Source organism: Topomyia yanbarensis, chromosome 2, assembly GCF_030247195.1.
Source record: "Topomyia yanbarensis strain Yona2022 chromosome 2, ASM3024719v1, whole genome shotgun sequence".
In the NCBI taxonomy this organism is placed as follows: domain Eukaryota; kingdom Metazoa; phylum Arthropoda; class Insecta; order Diptera; family Culicidae; genus Topomyia; species Topomyia yanbarensis.
In genome coordinates, this window is record NC_080671.1 from 52,052,405 (window position 1) to 52,068,267 (window position 15,863).

Consider the following 15,863-nt stretch of genomic DNA (forward strand, 5'->3'; position numbering starts at 1 on the left):
TGACCTCACACGGAACATTGATTGGAAGAGTTACGCGACCGCGATATCCGTTAAAATCGAATCCACTCAAGAACTTCCTCCGGAGGAAGAGTACAGGTTTTTGGCTGGCTTGATTCTCGACAGTGCGAATCAAGCTCAGACTAAACCAGTACCCAGCGCGAATACCCATAGACGGTCTCCCACCCTGTGGTGGGATAAAGAGTGCTCAGAGCTGTACGCGGAAAAGTCCACTGCATATAAGGCCTTCCGGGAAGACGGGTTACCCGCTAGCTATCAACAGTACGCGTCGTTAGAAAGGCGAATGAAGAGTCTAATGAAAGCCAAAAAACGCAGTTATTGGCGCCGGTTCGTCGACGGGTTAACGAGAGAAACAGCGATGAGCACTCTTTGGGGTACGGCTCGACGTATGCGTAATCATAATAGTACCAACGAGAACGTGGAATATTCAAACCGTTGGATATTCGCTTTCGCCAAGAAGATCTGTCCGGACTCTGTCCCGGTACAGAAAACGTACCGCGCCGCGTCTTCTCACGATACCGCGAACGAAACACCGTTTTCGATGGTGGAGTTCTCACTTGCTCTCTTATCGTGCAACAATAACGCCCCAGGGTTAGACAGAATCAAATTCAACTTGCTGAAGAATCTGCCTGACACTGCAAAAAGGCGCCTGTTGAATTTATTTAACAAGTTTCTTGAGGGTAACATTGTCCCTTATGAATGGAGGCAAGTGAAGGTCATCGCCATCCAAAAACCAGGAAAACCAGCCTCCGACCACAACTCGTATCGGCCGATTGCAATGCTGTCCTGTATTCGGAAGTTATTCGAGAAAATGATCTTGTTTCGCCTCGACAATTGGGTTGAAGCAAATGGCTTACTGTCAGATACACAATTTGGCTTCCGCAAAGGCAAAGGGACGAACGATTGCCTTGCGTTGCTTTCTACAGAAATCCAAATGGCCTATGCTAACAAAGAGCAGATGGCATCAGTCTTCTTGGATATTAAGGGGGCTTTTGACTCAGTTTCTATCAACACTCTGTCAGAGAAGCTGCACCAGCATGGTCTTTCGCCAATTTTAAATAACTTTTTGCTAAACCTGTTGTCTGAAAAGCACATGCACTTTTCGCATGGCGATTTAACAACATCGCGATTTAGCTACATGGGTCTTCCCCAGGGCTCATGTCTAAGTCCCCTGCTCTACAATTTCTACGTGAATGACATTGACGATTGTCTTGCCAATTCATGCATGCTAAGGCAACTTGCAGACGACGGGGTGGTCTCTGTTACAGGGCCCAAAGCTGCCGACTTGCAAGGACCATTACAAAATACCTTGGACAATTTGTCTGCTTGGGCTCTTCAGCTGGGTATTGAGTTCTCCACGGAGAAAACTGAGTTGGTTGTTTTTTCTAGGAAACGTGAGCCGGCGCAACTCCAGCTTTTAATAATGGGTGCAACGATCAACCAGGTTTTCACATTTAAATATCTCGGGGTCTGGTTCGACTCTAAAGGTACCTGGGGATGTCACATTAGGTATCTGAAACAGAAATGCCAACAAAGGATCAATTTTCTCCGAACAATAACTGGAACATGGTGGGGTGCTCACCCAGGAGACCTGATCAGGTTGTACCAAACAACGATATTGTCGGTGATGGAGTACGGGTGTTTCTGTTTCCGCTCCGCTGCGAACATACACTTCATCAAACTAGAGAGAATCCAGTATCGTTGCTTGCGCATTGCCTTGGGTTGCATGCACTCGACCCATACGATGAGTCTCGAAGTGCTGGCGGGCGTTCTTCCGCTAAAAAATCGATTTTGGGAACTCTCATATCGATTGCTCATCCGATGCGACATTCTGAACCCGTTGGTAATTGAAAACTTCGAGAGGCTCGTCGAGCTTAATTCTCAAACCCGATTTATGGCCTTGTACTTCGACTACATGGCACAGAGCATTAATCCTTCTGCATATACTCCCAACCGTGTTCGTTTGCTAGATACTTCTGATTCTACTGTATTCTTCGACACATCCATGAAGGAAGAGATTCGTGGAATCCCGGACCATATACGCCCGCAGGTGATCCCCAATATATTTTATAATAAATTCCGAGAAGTCGACTGCGACAAAATGTTTTACACTGACGGATCAAATCTCGATGGGTCCACTGGCTTCGGTATCTTCAACAATACTATCACCGCTTCATTCAAGCTCAATGATCCCGCTTCAGTTTACGTCGCAGAGTTAGCTGCAATTCAGTACACCCTTGGGATCATCGACACTCTGCCCACAGATCACTACTTCATCGTTTCGGACAGCCTCAGCTCTATCGAGGCTCTTCGTGCGGTGAAGCCTAAAAAGCAATTACCGTATTTTCTGGGGAAGATACAGGAGTCCTTGTGTACGTTATCTGAAAAATTTTATAAGATTACCTTTGTTTGGGTCCCCTCTCATTGTTCTATCCCGGGCAATGAAAAGGCCGACTCATTAGCAAAGGTGGGCGCATTAAATGGTGACATATACGAAAGACCAATCTGCTTCAATGAATTTTTTAGTATTTGTCGTCAGAGGACGCTCAACAGTTGGCAAACCTCGTGGAGCAATGGGGAACTTGGACGATGGCTACATTCGATTATCCCAAAGGTATCAACGAAGCCTTGGTTCGGGGGGATGGATGTGGGTCGGGATTTTATTCGTGTAATGTCCCGACTTATGTCCAATCACTACACCATGGATGCGCATTTGCGGCGTATTGGGCTTGCGGAGAGTAGTCTGTGCGCTTGTGACGAGGGCTATCACGACATCGAACACGTTGTCTGGGTGTGCGCCGGGTATTGTGACGCCAGGTCTCAGTTAAAGGAATCCCTTCGGGCCCGAGGTAGACCACCCAATGTACCAGTCCGAGATATGCTGGCAACTCGTGATTTCCCCTATATGTCCCTTATTTATACCTTCATAAAAACGATAAATATCCCAATTTAGCCCCTCTCTTTTATTTCTCGTTTTTAGAGTTTCCTCCTGCCTTGTGGAACCGATCAGCTCCAGAGTGCCACTATGTAACCGCCGTCGCCCTTACCACTACGCCTGCATAGAAGGAAACTGAAGCGAGAGCGACTCGAGGTCCGATGACTTTTGAAGGATTCCCCGCGGGTCCGAAGAATACCATCCGCCAATCCGGTACTCGACGACTTACTAGACTGAGGCGCAAATTTGATACGCTGATCTCCCTCCCCCCCCCCCCCCCGCCGTTCGAGCGAAAGTTGCAAGTTTTGCTCTTCTTTCCCTGTCTCTCCCCTGTCTTTGATACAACTGCTGCTACACTGATGCGGAAATAAGCCACCCTTTGAATATCTTGACCAAGCATAAGTTTTAGTTAAAAAATTCAAATTAGTATTCTGTATTCCTAGTTTTAAGATAGCTATAATTTTTACTCTTTATTGAAACTCTTGTCCTCCATCTTGTAAATAGAATTGAATCCCTAGTTTTAAGATTTCTGTGAAATTTCTCATAAATATTCCCCCTTTTGTGTACTAAACTATATTGTTAGTTTTAAGATAACCGTAAAATATTTCGTAAAATACTATTACTCCCCCTCTTGTATATCAAAGTGAATCCCTTGTTTTAAATTTTTTTCATAAAAAAATCTTTTGGCCCTCTTTTGTATATTGAATCTTATTTCTAGTCTTAAGATAGCTGTAAACTTTCTTTTCCTTTGTAAAAAAAAATATTTCAACATTGTAACCTCCTAGTTTTAAGATATCCAAAATGTAAAAACAAAAGCATTTGGCACCGCCAAGCTAACGCATTTGTGCCTATCAAATAAACGAAATGAATAAAAAAAAAAAAAAAAACTGGAAATAAATGAATGTCAGCCAATAAAGTCATTTGTAGTCTACTACACGTGCTTCGCGACTCGCACGATATCGATTTATGGTCAAATATCGTTGAGCAAATACCAATAATTGATTTGTTCACATAGGTACCTTATTTAATTACATACGAGGTTTCATTTGCTAATTTTGATTTCGATTTAAAGTGGTCTCGCGGTAGTAAAAGCATTTAACGCACATAAATAATTAGCGTATTTCTTGATCCTGTGACGTAGCCTGGAAAGAAATAAATAAAATCATTTCATTTGAAGAGGAATATGAACTGACGCTAATTAAGCGAATTACATACATATTTATCTTTCGAACGTTTTAGTCAATGGCGCCCATGGTTGAGCGGTAAGCGGAAGTGCTTCTCATCCCACGCTCTGGGTTCAATCCCAGTCTAGCTTGTTGGGATTTTAAGGTGAAAAATCTCTCTGCTCACGGTTGAATACGACCCATGTGTTGATAGACCGATATCTACACACAAAATCCGACGGGTACGTTTCTATTACTTTTGAGTTAGATCAATTGTCTTTTTGGTAATAGACCACACAATTGCGCATTACGGTATTAAACCCATATTACCGCAAAGATAATAAACGGCGGAATGAAGAATTTCGATAGCTGTACATGTATGTGTACACAACCAAATAGTTTTTCAGCATGTGTCAACCTTGGCTCTGTTCGTATGTGGGATAATATCGTCAATTCCCGTGATTGTATTAGTATTAGTTATGGATTTTTACTGGGTAAATTCGATAGAGAAATAAAAAATTTAAAATCGATGCTTTGTACCGGTTCTGATCTAGGCCCAAACCCAGTGAGTCATTTTCAGATCGTGAAAGAAGAATAAACAAGTTTTGGTTAATGACAGGCAATATTTGAGCACAAATACACACGAATAAAACAGTTTAGCGCAAATATCGATACAAAAATTTCGCCATTTTCGGAATTTTGCCCAGGTGCTGATGAAGCTCAATGGATGTGTCTTGATCGACGATAATCATTTGCGAAAGGCGATTTTAAACAAATTCTGATGCTAGAATTCTATGGGCTCCTGCTCGCGGCAAGTTTTCTGGTACACTAATAAAGTCTTTCACGAAAAAAGTGTATGTTTTGGCAATGGATATGCTCCTGCAGAAAGAGTACCAGCATTTTTGTGACGAGCAAAACTACATATTTGGAAGGCTTAAAAATGGGGTGTCATAGCAATTAAATTTCACCCTTAATTTAGTCCCATGATGGTTTAGTTACGTTTTGACTAGATCTAGCACAGTTGCCATTGCAATAATGGTTGAACGGCAATCCACCAAATTATTCAAGGATTCGTCTAATAGACCAGCAATGAACGATAATTAAGATTAAGGCAGCAGTCGACAGCGTCACATTGGTCGGATGAAGAATCAGTGTAATCAGTTAGCCAAGGCCGTGACTAAAAAGAGCATGCGCCGTCTGATAAGCGGAGAGCGTAAAGTTCTTCGAAATAATGATGAATGATTTGTTTCTGTTCTTTTCGTGTAGAACACGTTAATATTTTGTTTAACATTTCATGTTTCGGTTGCAAAAAAGGTATTCGCATTTGAAAGGTACCAAAAGATAAATAAAATTTAATAACACGAATCAAGTGACTAATATGAAAAAAAAAACCGAATGAAATGAATCAACTTACTGAAATGGAATGAATGAGTGGATATATAGATTAAAAGAATAAAACAAATAAAATAGGATACTTGATGAATTTGATAAAATTAACAAAATTTTCAATTAAATCAGTACAATTTTCGAAGAAAATATAATAGTTTAAAAAATAAATTACCCAATTTTCAAAAAAACTGGTACCATAGCCTCCGTTTGCAATTGTACATTTGGTCAAGGTTTCTGTCTGTCACGTTACAAGTTTACGCATATTTCATAAGACAAGTCTGTAAAAAACGATAAAATTCTATTCTATCACAATTGCACATTATTAAGGCCACTAAGTCGAACATTTTTTCTACAGAAAGTTATTTTCTATTATGAACGGTTTTCGCGTTATTGTCATTTTGGATCGTCTGTCACGTTACACAATTTTCGCAGTGAGTTTGGAAGTTACCCAACTTAATTGAAAAGGTCTGTTCCGTTGGCCACCAAATTAGCGTGAACACAGTTTTATGTTGAAGCTTGGAAAACAAAGAAGATCTTGAAATATAATTTTCCTGAAGAAAACATTTTTTTTCGATTTTATGGAGTATACTCAATGATCTGTCACGTTACAACCATAATCTGTCACGTTACAGTTCTGTATTTTTATTGAAGCAAGGATATCGAGACAGTGGTACACAAATCATCCTTGATCTGGGAACTGAATATTAACGGGAAATTTCATGTTTATTTTTAAAAGCGTATTGGATTTGATGAACAAACGTGAATAACTTACGAAAAGGTCGTAATTTCACGAAGTAACACATTATATCGAAAGAAAATCTAAAATAACGTCTGCGTTTTGAAGGACAATTTTTCGTGAGCATTTTGAATTGGACAAACATTTTGAAATACATTCTATTACGAAATTATTTACAGAAAAAAAATTAGATTAAAATTAAAAATTAAAAAGATTTTTGAAATATGTATCAAGTTTTTGTTATAAAATCTTTTATTGTTATTTTCTCCACAATGCAATTATATTTTAAACCTTTTTTATTTAATTCAATTTTAAACGTGTTACGTTTTTTGCGTTTGGTATTAGTGAGTAACTTATTAAAAGGGCGTATTTTCACTACTAGATATTTTTGTTGGAAGAAAAAAATCAAAATATTTCGGAAAATTTTGTCTTAAGAGCATTTTACTTCAAAATTATATTTAATATTAATATTGTATAAGAAAATTATATTTATGCCTGAAAATTACTAGGAAACTTAGAAATATACATACTTAAAGTCGTTGTAAAAAATGCATTCTTACTAATAACTTCTTAATAATGCAATTACAATTTCTTCTATTTTTAGGCTTGCGTTAACAAATAAATCATTGTTTTTTGTAATTGCATTTTTTCAATTCTTTGTTTTGAAAAATTTCACCAAAAATATTCACACAGTAGCATTAATTCCCTAGAACTCGCTATCATATAGTTTTGTTATACAAATGACGATTTTCGAACAATATATTTTAAAAGTAGTACATTCAAGATCTTATACGCCCTTTTAAAATATTACTCTTGAATAAAAATTGTTGTTTAACAACGCAAAATACTTAGCCTCCCATATAGATGAAATATAAAAAGATTCATCAGAATCGAAGATGGTCTCAATTTTTAACGTAATTGAATCAAAGTAGTAGGAAAAATGTAGGTTAGACATTGTATGCAAGCTGTTGGTGTGGTCCACAAAACTTTTTCGAATTTTTGATCTGTCACGTTACAAGATATTTGTTTTTCATTACTTCACAATTAAAAATAAGCATTAATCCATATTCTTTTCAAATTTTCAAGCAATATCATTAAATTTAATGTTTTTCTGGGTTCACCATTCATTTTGTTTAATATTAGAGGTCATATACACACGAAAAAAAAACAGTTTGGCGCAAAATTCGATAAAAAAAAATTTCGCCTGTGGTTGTCATTTTCGGAGCCTTGACCATTTACCAATGATTCACAAAAACTCTGACTATGCCCATCTTCTACCAACACAAAAGAATAATCCTTCCTTAAGACGCAAAAATACAAACTTTCGGAAAAAACATCTTGATCTCTTAGTATAAATAAATAAAAAGCCTTGAAAACAAAATGTCAAATGTGGGCAGTTTTCGAAAAACCTAACATTGAACAATTTTTTTTGCTATCCAATTTTCCAAACGAACAGAATTACGGGACAGAATAAATCCAAAAATTTCCAGGGGTTCAGGATTTCTTCAAACCCGAAACATCTCCATACATACTTTGATTTTATACAGCAAAGCCATTTTTTAAATTACTTCAACACAGGATTTCAAAGATACCAAACTTCGGGTAGTTTTCATTTTTTTCGGTTTACCAAAAAAATTAATTTGATTTCGAAAGGGGGGGGGGCTTCCTGCCCTATGACTGACTACGTCCTTGATGCATAAATATCCGGGATTCTCCGGAAAAATGTAAAAGTTTGAAGCTCTAGTAATAAAAATGTAGGAAGATCATAAAATTAAAGCATTCATAGATAGATTCTAGATATTTATTTATTTTATTTATATGATGTTATATAAATTCACCATAGCACTCGGTTCGAGGCTGTCTCTCTCCACCCACGGTTGCTTCCTATACCTTCTAGATCTTGCTGCACCTGGCCCGCTGTGCTCCTCGTCGTCTTGTACCTGCCGAATTTGAGCAGAACACAATTTTAGCAGGGTTGTTGTCCGGCATTCTCGCAACGTGCCCTGCCCATCGTATCCTTCCGGCTTTGGCCACCCTCTGGATACTTGGTTCGCCGTAGAGCCTGGCGAGCTCGTAGTTCATCGTTACCTCCACACACCGTTCTCCTGCACGCCGCCTAAGATAGTCCTAAGCACACGGCGCTCGAAGACTCCGAGTGCTTGCAGGTCCTCCTCGAGCATGGTCCAGTACCCCTCTTATCAGCGTTCTGTGCATGGTACATTTAGTGCGTAGGTGAATTATTTTTGATAGCAATTTTTTTTGGAGCCCATAGTAGGCGCGACTTCCATTGATGATGCGTCTTCGGATTTCTCGACTGTTATTATTATCAGCCGTTAGCAGAGATTTGAGGTATATGAATTCCTCCACTACCTCGAATACATCTCCATCGATCATAACACTGCTTCCTAGGCGGGATCTTTCCCGTTCGGTCCCTCCTATCAGCATGTACTTTGTTTTAGACGCGTTCACCACCTATCCAACTTTTGCTATTTCAGTCGGGTGTAAAGCTCAGCCACCGTTTCAAATGTCCTCCCAATAAGGTTCATGTCATCAGCAAAACATACAAATTGGCTGGATCTTGTAAAAATCGTTCATAATTTTCCATAGCTCTGTGCGGTTGATCCTATCGTATGCCGCCTTCAAATCGATGAACAGGTAGTGCATTGGGACCTGGTATTCACGGCATTTCTGGAGGATTTGCCGTACGGTGAAGATTTGGTCTGTAGTCGAGCGCTCGTTGACAAAACCGGCCTAATAACTTCCCACGAACTCATTTGTAATAGGTGATAGGCGTCGGAACATATCCTGGGATAATGATTTGTAGGCGGCATTCAGGATGGTTCGCTCTATAGTTCTCACACTCCAACTTGTCGCCCTTCGTATAGATGGGGCAAATAACCCCATGCTTCCACTCCTTCGGTAGCTGTTCGGATTACCAGATTCTGACTATCAGTGTGTGCAGACCAATGGCCAACCTTTCCTGACCCATTTTGATGAGTTCAGCTTCAATACCATCCTTACCAACTGCTTTATTGTTCTTAAGCTGTTGAATGGCATCTTTAACTTCCTCCAGCGTGGGAATAGGCTGGTTTCCATCGTCCGCCGTACTGACGTAGTAGTCTCCTCCGCTGCCTTGGCCTTATGCATCCGTTTCTTCATTGCCGTTAAAGTGTTCAAAGTAGTGTTGCTTCCACCTTTCAGTCATCGCTCGTCCATCCGTCAGAATGTTTCCATCCTTATCCCTACACATTTTGGCTCGCGGCACGAAGCCTTTGCGGGATGCGTTGAGCTTCTGATAGAATTTTCAAGTTTCTTGAGAGCGGTACAACTGTTCCATTTCCTCACACTCTGCTTCATCTAGACGGCGTTTTTTCTTCTGGAATAGGCGAGTCTATTGCTTCCCCTTCAGTCGGTATCGTTCTACGTTCAGCAGATTCTTCTAGATATATTGCATCTAGATTCTAGATGCGATATAACAAAGACGAATAGGGTTTTACTAGAAGGGGTTATTACAGATTTTGATTTTAAATAGGAATAGGATGGTTCTATTATTTTTATTTCATTCTTGTTTGAACAAATTTGAAATTACTAAATACAGATATTCTGCTTTCAAATTTGAAATTCTTGACTACAGATATTCTGCTTTCATATTTTCATTTCTAGAGGCTTCTTTTTTGAGCTTGAAATCATTGACAGACTCAAAAAATTAACTCCGTCGAAATCTTGTTTTGGTTAAGTATATTTTTTCTTCGCCAGAGATTACATTCTAGAGAAAATATTAGAGAACTCTGTCGATGAAAAAATGGTCGTATTAGAAAATGTGTTAGTAAACGTTTGCTATTAACTGATATACCGAACATTTGAAAATCCTTCCTGATTAGATTTCAAATATAAATTGACTGAATTGTAGTATATAGGTAAAACAAAACCAAGGTAATCATAGTTTCTGCTCAATTACAATGCAACGAGATTCCTTAGAAATTCCGTATGTTTATCACAGCAAGAAACTGAACGAAGCGAAACAGCTGGTCTTTCAAATTCATTCATGAACCATCCCGATCCTGAATACATTTAAATGGTATCATTCCAACAAGTCAACTAATAAAAATAAAATCACTTCGGCAAATACAACAAATAAAATAAATTATCAAAACATTAGACCATAGCGTGCTTGAACAAAGACAGGCAATCGGAAAACACACCCATATCTGTTTTTCACGCCTCCGCATTGGCTATTTGACCGTACAATATCGACTGGTTGATGGGGTGAATGTGCTATTCAAGTGATTGGGTCTACTAATATAAAGTAAACCGAATACTCCAATATGAGGTGCAAAATGGTTAGCTATGTGATTGGAGCCAAATTGGATGGTTTAATATTTGGCGAAAATTGGAACACATTTACGACAGTTTTACGCGTTGAACCCATTTCTTGGGTGTATTATCGCAATTTTTGTGTAGCCCTTTAGCCAAACTCGGCAGAATCGTGGGGCTTATACCTTAAGCTACGAATCAAATTCAATATGTTAACTAACAAATAAACACTCACCGTTCCAATCCAAACTATCCAATCTTTTTCCCAATCCCCAAGAATAACGCAGCCTCAGCCCTATCGATAGCTGCTTTCTTCGTTGCTCCCGAAAAAACTCCCACCCCCTATCTCATCGATCCACCAGCAGCGTCGAGACGCCCCAGACAACAAAACAAGGAGTAGTTCTCTCACGTCACTCGAAAAGCTTCCCGTGAGTGTGGAGGTCGGTCCAACCATCCCGTCTAGCTCACAGGGTAAACGAAAAAACGGAACTTTTCCCTGTCCCGTCTGCTATGTCTGAATCGAGCTCATCGTAACTCGAGTAAAGGAATATAATTTACTAACAAACACACATGATGGCAGCGACGACGGCGACGACGACGACTATGGCTACAACGGCGTCGGCGGCGACTATCAAAACAGCTACTTGGACAGCGAATAAACAGCGATCCGCTTGCAAGTCAGTTAACCACGCGACGCTCGACGCGAATAGACGTGCGGTTGCTCCCGGTGAAAGAATCAAGTGTACATTATTTCCCAACTTTAGTCCTCTGGAGACGGTTCGCACCCGAGCTGGGCCCTTTACACTTTTCCTAACACAGGGAGATTTTCCCGATTTTGCTCTAATTGTGTTAGGGGGAGTTTTCTTTCTTCCCCGTCGATGTTCAAAGGAAAAACCGGTAAAGCAGGAAGATGGTGCCTTTCTAATCTCGGAACAAAGAAATGTGATGTGCAATGAAATAGGGTAGAATGCTTTTACATATAATTAGGTCAGAACTGTACAGTCGGAAATCAATGCAAACGAAAGGTGGAAATGTTGGTATTTTATGGTGCTTCGGAAAGCTGATGTTGAAAGTCGCAGGAACGACGCTTGTGTTAATCATTGGAGACATTTTCCATTCATGCTAATATACTATGTTTAAAGGAAACTTATTTCTACGAATGTGAAGCGATTTACATAAAAAATATCACTATAAAGTTCTCACAACAACAACAAAATAGGAGGTGCTAAAATTAGATTTAACAAAGAATAGCAGTATGTACAAGGAAAAATTTATCCCCTGTGATAATGGAAGAGGATATCACCAAGCACAAAGGATTTAACCCGACGCTGTGGTGAAGAAAATCGGATAGCGTCGAAGCAAATCATCTGTGGTGGAAATTCAGTCAGCTTTGAGGAATCCGACAGCAATGATTGATAATTCACGGATAGCAATGCATTGAAATTATTTGTATTGGTAAATATACAAAAAAAAATCTGTTATGTTCACAATGAAGGATAACAAGCGATTTTTCATTGCGAGGTAAGTTTCTCTTCCATGTGTATTCAATATATTTATTTGACATGGTTCGAATCGTTGCCTTGCCGGCATTGATTCCGAACTATGTACTGCATAAATTACAACTGTGTAATCAAAAACGGCAAGCTTCCAACAGGCAAAAAAATCAACCGATGCTCGATTGAAACATGTAGCCATATCTGTTCAAATATTATCTTTTCGTTTTGTTATGCACAGACAGCTATCCAATGGCTTAGTATTCCTCTGCGAGATTTACTAAATGGACTGCCAAATTAGCTGTTAAAATGGATATCGTAAATCGTTTGTGAGTTTGGCCTCTTCGGTACATTTAAAACTTTTTAGCATTTCATCTGGCTTCGTATATCCATTCGATTCCATTACGTATCAGTCAGTTTAAAACGAAACGCCAGCAATATTATTTATTATAGTATAAAAACCTCCAAAAAACAAGTGTGACTGAAGCAACTTGATTATCATCGATTATTTACCATCTGTTAGTAGTCAATTATTACTTCTATCCATACCAAAGAACATTACGAGTCCTCTCACGTACATATCTACGTAGAATTACAGTGGCGCTTTTCGTAGTGGCTGTGGGCTCCATAGGAAGTTGACAACATTGTATTGTCTTTCTCCAAAAAAAACAGCCTAGAAGCCGTGTGACATCCGGCGGGTTAAAGTATCTCAGCCTTACCTTTTCTGTGTAAATCTCTGACGTAGCGGACGTTTGTTTCCTCGCAGATCGTTTGATTTAAATGATGTGTAGTGCTCTGGTCGGCAATGATTTGAATAGCACAATTTATTCTACAGCATAAACGTATAGTAACTAGGAATCTAACTAGCTTTTGTTCAAGAGTCGTATTTCCATAGACGAAACTTCTATGTTGGAAAGTTGCTTAATCCCGTCTTCGCAGCTTTCAACAAAATGGCATGACAAATCCACGCGAAATGCCTCGTGCATACTTTCTTTGAATAGTGCTATTGACAAATGTTTTATATCCATCTTCATCATTCGCAACATTTGTGCTCTCACAGTCGATATGATTGTTGATAACATAAAGAGAAAATACGCCTATTGTTCGGTATATTTTCCGCGTACTGAATTATCACCTACTGATGATTTCAAAAGGGTTGTATCATACTGTGGCAGAAATGGGTTTCCACTCCTAATCGGCTGTGGTGCACATACCCACCACATAATACGGGGTAGCTCAGATATTAATTTGGGAGGCAGTGGATTAGTGGAATATTTAAGCAGAGCAAAGCTGCATATACTCGATAGAGGAAATCGCCCAACATTATCCCCAATTTAGCAGAGAAGATATGTTAGATGTAACTCTTTGCTCTGACAGTATTTCGCATGAGTTGGAAAACTGTATCACTTAGCTTAGCGACTAGCTTTTACTGGTATTCCCAATCATTGAAACTCCAAGTGATTTTCATGTGGTCGTAGATAAAACAAACTCACTCACAGTAGCAACATATATGACACGCTTCGAGTTATGTGTGCTTGTAGAAGAATCCCTTGGTGAAATGCCGAAATGGCTTGACTGGAAAATCTAGTTGGATGCTCGTCTGACGAAGATGTCAGAAGTGACTATCTTTTAGAAACACACACTCCAGGCTGTATGGAGCCATCACAAACGACTGCCCCGAGTTCTTTGCAGGTAATTCCAAAATCTTGGACATTTTATCGTAGGGTTCTGATAACCGAAACGATCAAATGGGCGCTTGAATGTTTTGCTCCATATAAGTCTACGGGGACTATGAATAAAGCACACGATTCGTTCTTGGGTTGCATCCAAACATGTCAACAATTGGTGTAGCTTGCAAACTTCGTTTCAAACAAAAACTTTTCTGCGGGATGTGAGTCCAAAAATGTCAAAAAAATTGTTGCATGTTTCCAAACTCAATTGCAGTATTCTAGTCAGGACACTGGCTGAACATTGCAAGCTCAATTATCACATGGCTACTATTTAGCGTGCTTAGTATTATTCGAGTGATCATTCCGAATCCGATTACGGAACCCAATATCAGGCAGTAATGCAATTGCTTTATTGTATTTTTTATACTGCATACATTGATGAACCTATGTACAGGGAGCTTAAACTCAAGAATATCTTATTGCTTCTAGCCCTGTTTGGTAAAGAGCTATAGGGTTTATCAGTAGGATTCGTTATTCCTACGGGAGTGAAGTATCCACACTGTTTGCAGTTTCGTGTTGCAATTTTTCATTTCCCTACCTTTTACTTCTTTCCTATCAGGGAAGTAATGAGATGGCATGGAAAGGCACAAATCTCCGAGAAACATGGGGAACGTGCCAATTGGGCCAATCTAGCCAATATATTCTGAATCGGATTCCTGAAAAATACATCGTCGCTTTGGTGCTATTTTATCACAAGCGTCATTTAGCACTTTTCAAGAAAAACGATTTTTAAAGTTTGACATGAAATATCTCGAAAATTATTATTCTTATCATCATTTGTTTTATTGAGAAAAAATAATAGTTTCATTACCATCTTAGAGTCATTATATTTAACAAAGAACGAAAATTTATTCTTGAAATTTCAGAGTGCAACCCAATTTTCGAAGATATAGACCCGAATGCATTACAACGCCAAATATGTATGCGAGTGCACGAGAGAACGTGATCGCGGGAATGCCGTTTGCTCGACCACTCGATTATTTCGCATTTTCTCCATATTCCACTCTTTTAATGGGAGGTTCCCATTCAAATGACTAAAAAGGAAGCAAAATTTCGATTTTTTTTTGTGGGCTAATGAAAAAAATATAGAAGCAAACAGTTTTAGGATTAAAAAAGCTAATAATTTCTTCTTCATTTGCGATTGTTTTCAAGAAGAAAAAACAAAATGGCGCCTGTGGTGACGTTCTATCCAAGGTTAGGTGCGCGTGCAATTCCAAAACTTCGATCTGGAACACAAAACTAATAATAAGGCTCTAAAGTAAACTAAAATTAATGGAGAAACGACCTAGGAAACGGGTAAAAACCTCAAATTTGACGTAATGGAGCGATCTCAAACTTTGAGATCGATTTGTTAGCCCTTTTCTCACTTTAAAGCTTCACTAAAATAGAGCATACAAAAAGTTTTTAGATTTTATTAGTCATTCCTCCAATGAAAAATGTTTATTTTCGAGAGGTCAAAAGATGAAGTCTTTATATTAAACCGCTTTCTAATGAGATTGTACGCAGTTTTGAAAAATCATGTTTTAAGATAAACGCGTTTAAAGTTTTGAGAACACTTTCTATTAATTATTCGTGGTAGAATGTCAATATTTTGTAACAAATACATGGAATTATGGGTTTTTCACATAGCTGATTATGAAGTCAGTTTTTTCAAAATACAAGATGGCCGATCAAATGTGGCGAACCCTCTTAAAAAATAAGTAGTATTTCAGCCAAAATCGAGAAAAAAAGGTTTAAAAGGGAGTTTAGTTAATATGTATCAAAATTAAAACAAATAAAAATTGCGATTCCAATATGGCGGACTTTAACAATTTTGATTTTTTTTTTGTTTTCTGTAGTTTTTGATAACATTTTCTGTGGTTGTTTTGATAACTCGGGATTAGTCTGCGATACCTCTACAGATAAAACCGTGAAATAGGTTTTCGAGACCTGTACACATGTACAGTGCAACGCGAAGCATTCTAGGAACGTGCATAATGCCATGAAAAGGTTTCTACCTGAACCGCACGTATTGAGCGTCCCATGGTGGCCAGGATGCCGCTTCAAACAATGGCCTGAAGAAACTCTTTTGATGCGCGAATCGAA

General features: G+C 38.9%; 1 protein-coding gene across 14 annotated transcripts in view; it reads left to right on the forward strand.

Moving 5' to 3' along the window:
• The window catches only part of LOC131684926 (sodium bicarbonate cotransporter 3), a 149,850-nt gene that overhangs the window by 37,375 nt on the left and 96,612 nt on the right, over positions 1–15,863 (forward strand). For 9 of the 14 annotated variants that reach the window (XM_058968181.1, XM_058968188.1, XM_058968182.1 and 6 more), the window contains exon 1: positions 11,240–12,076. The exons of 3 other annotated variants lie outside the window; for them this stretch is intronic. In XM_058968181.1, coding sequence (XP_058824164.1) covers positions 12,036–12,076 — 41 coding nt within the window. In that variant the 5' untranslated portion in view covers positions 11,240–12,035. Of the gene's footprint in view, positions 1–11,238; positions 12,077–15,863 lie in introns of those variants that run through there. 2 more of the 14 variants (XM_058968190.1, XM_058968189.1) reach the window with 2 other exon arrangements.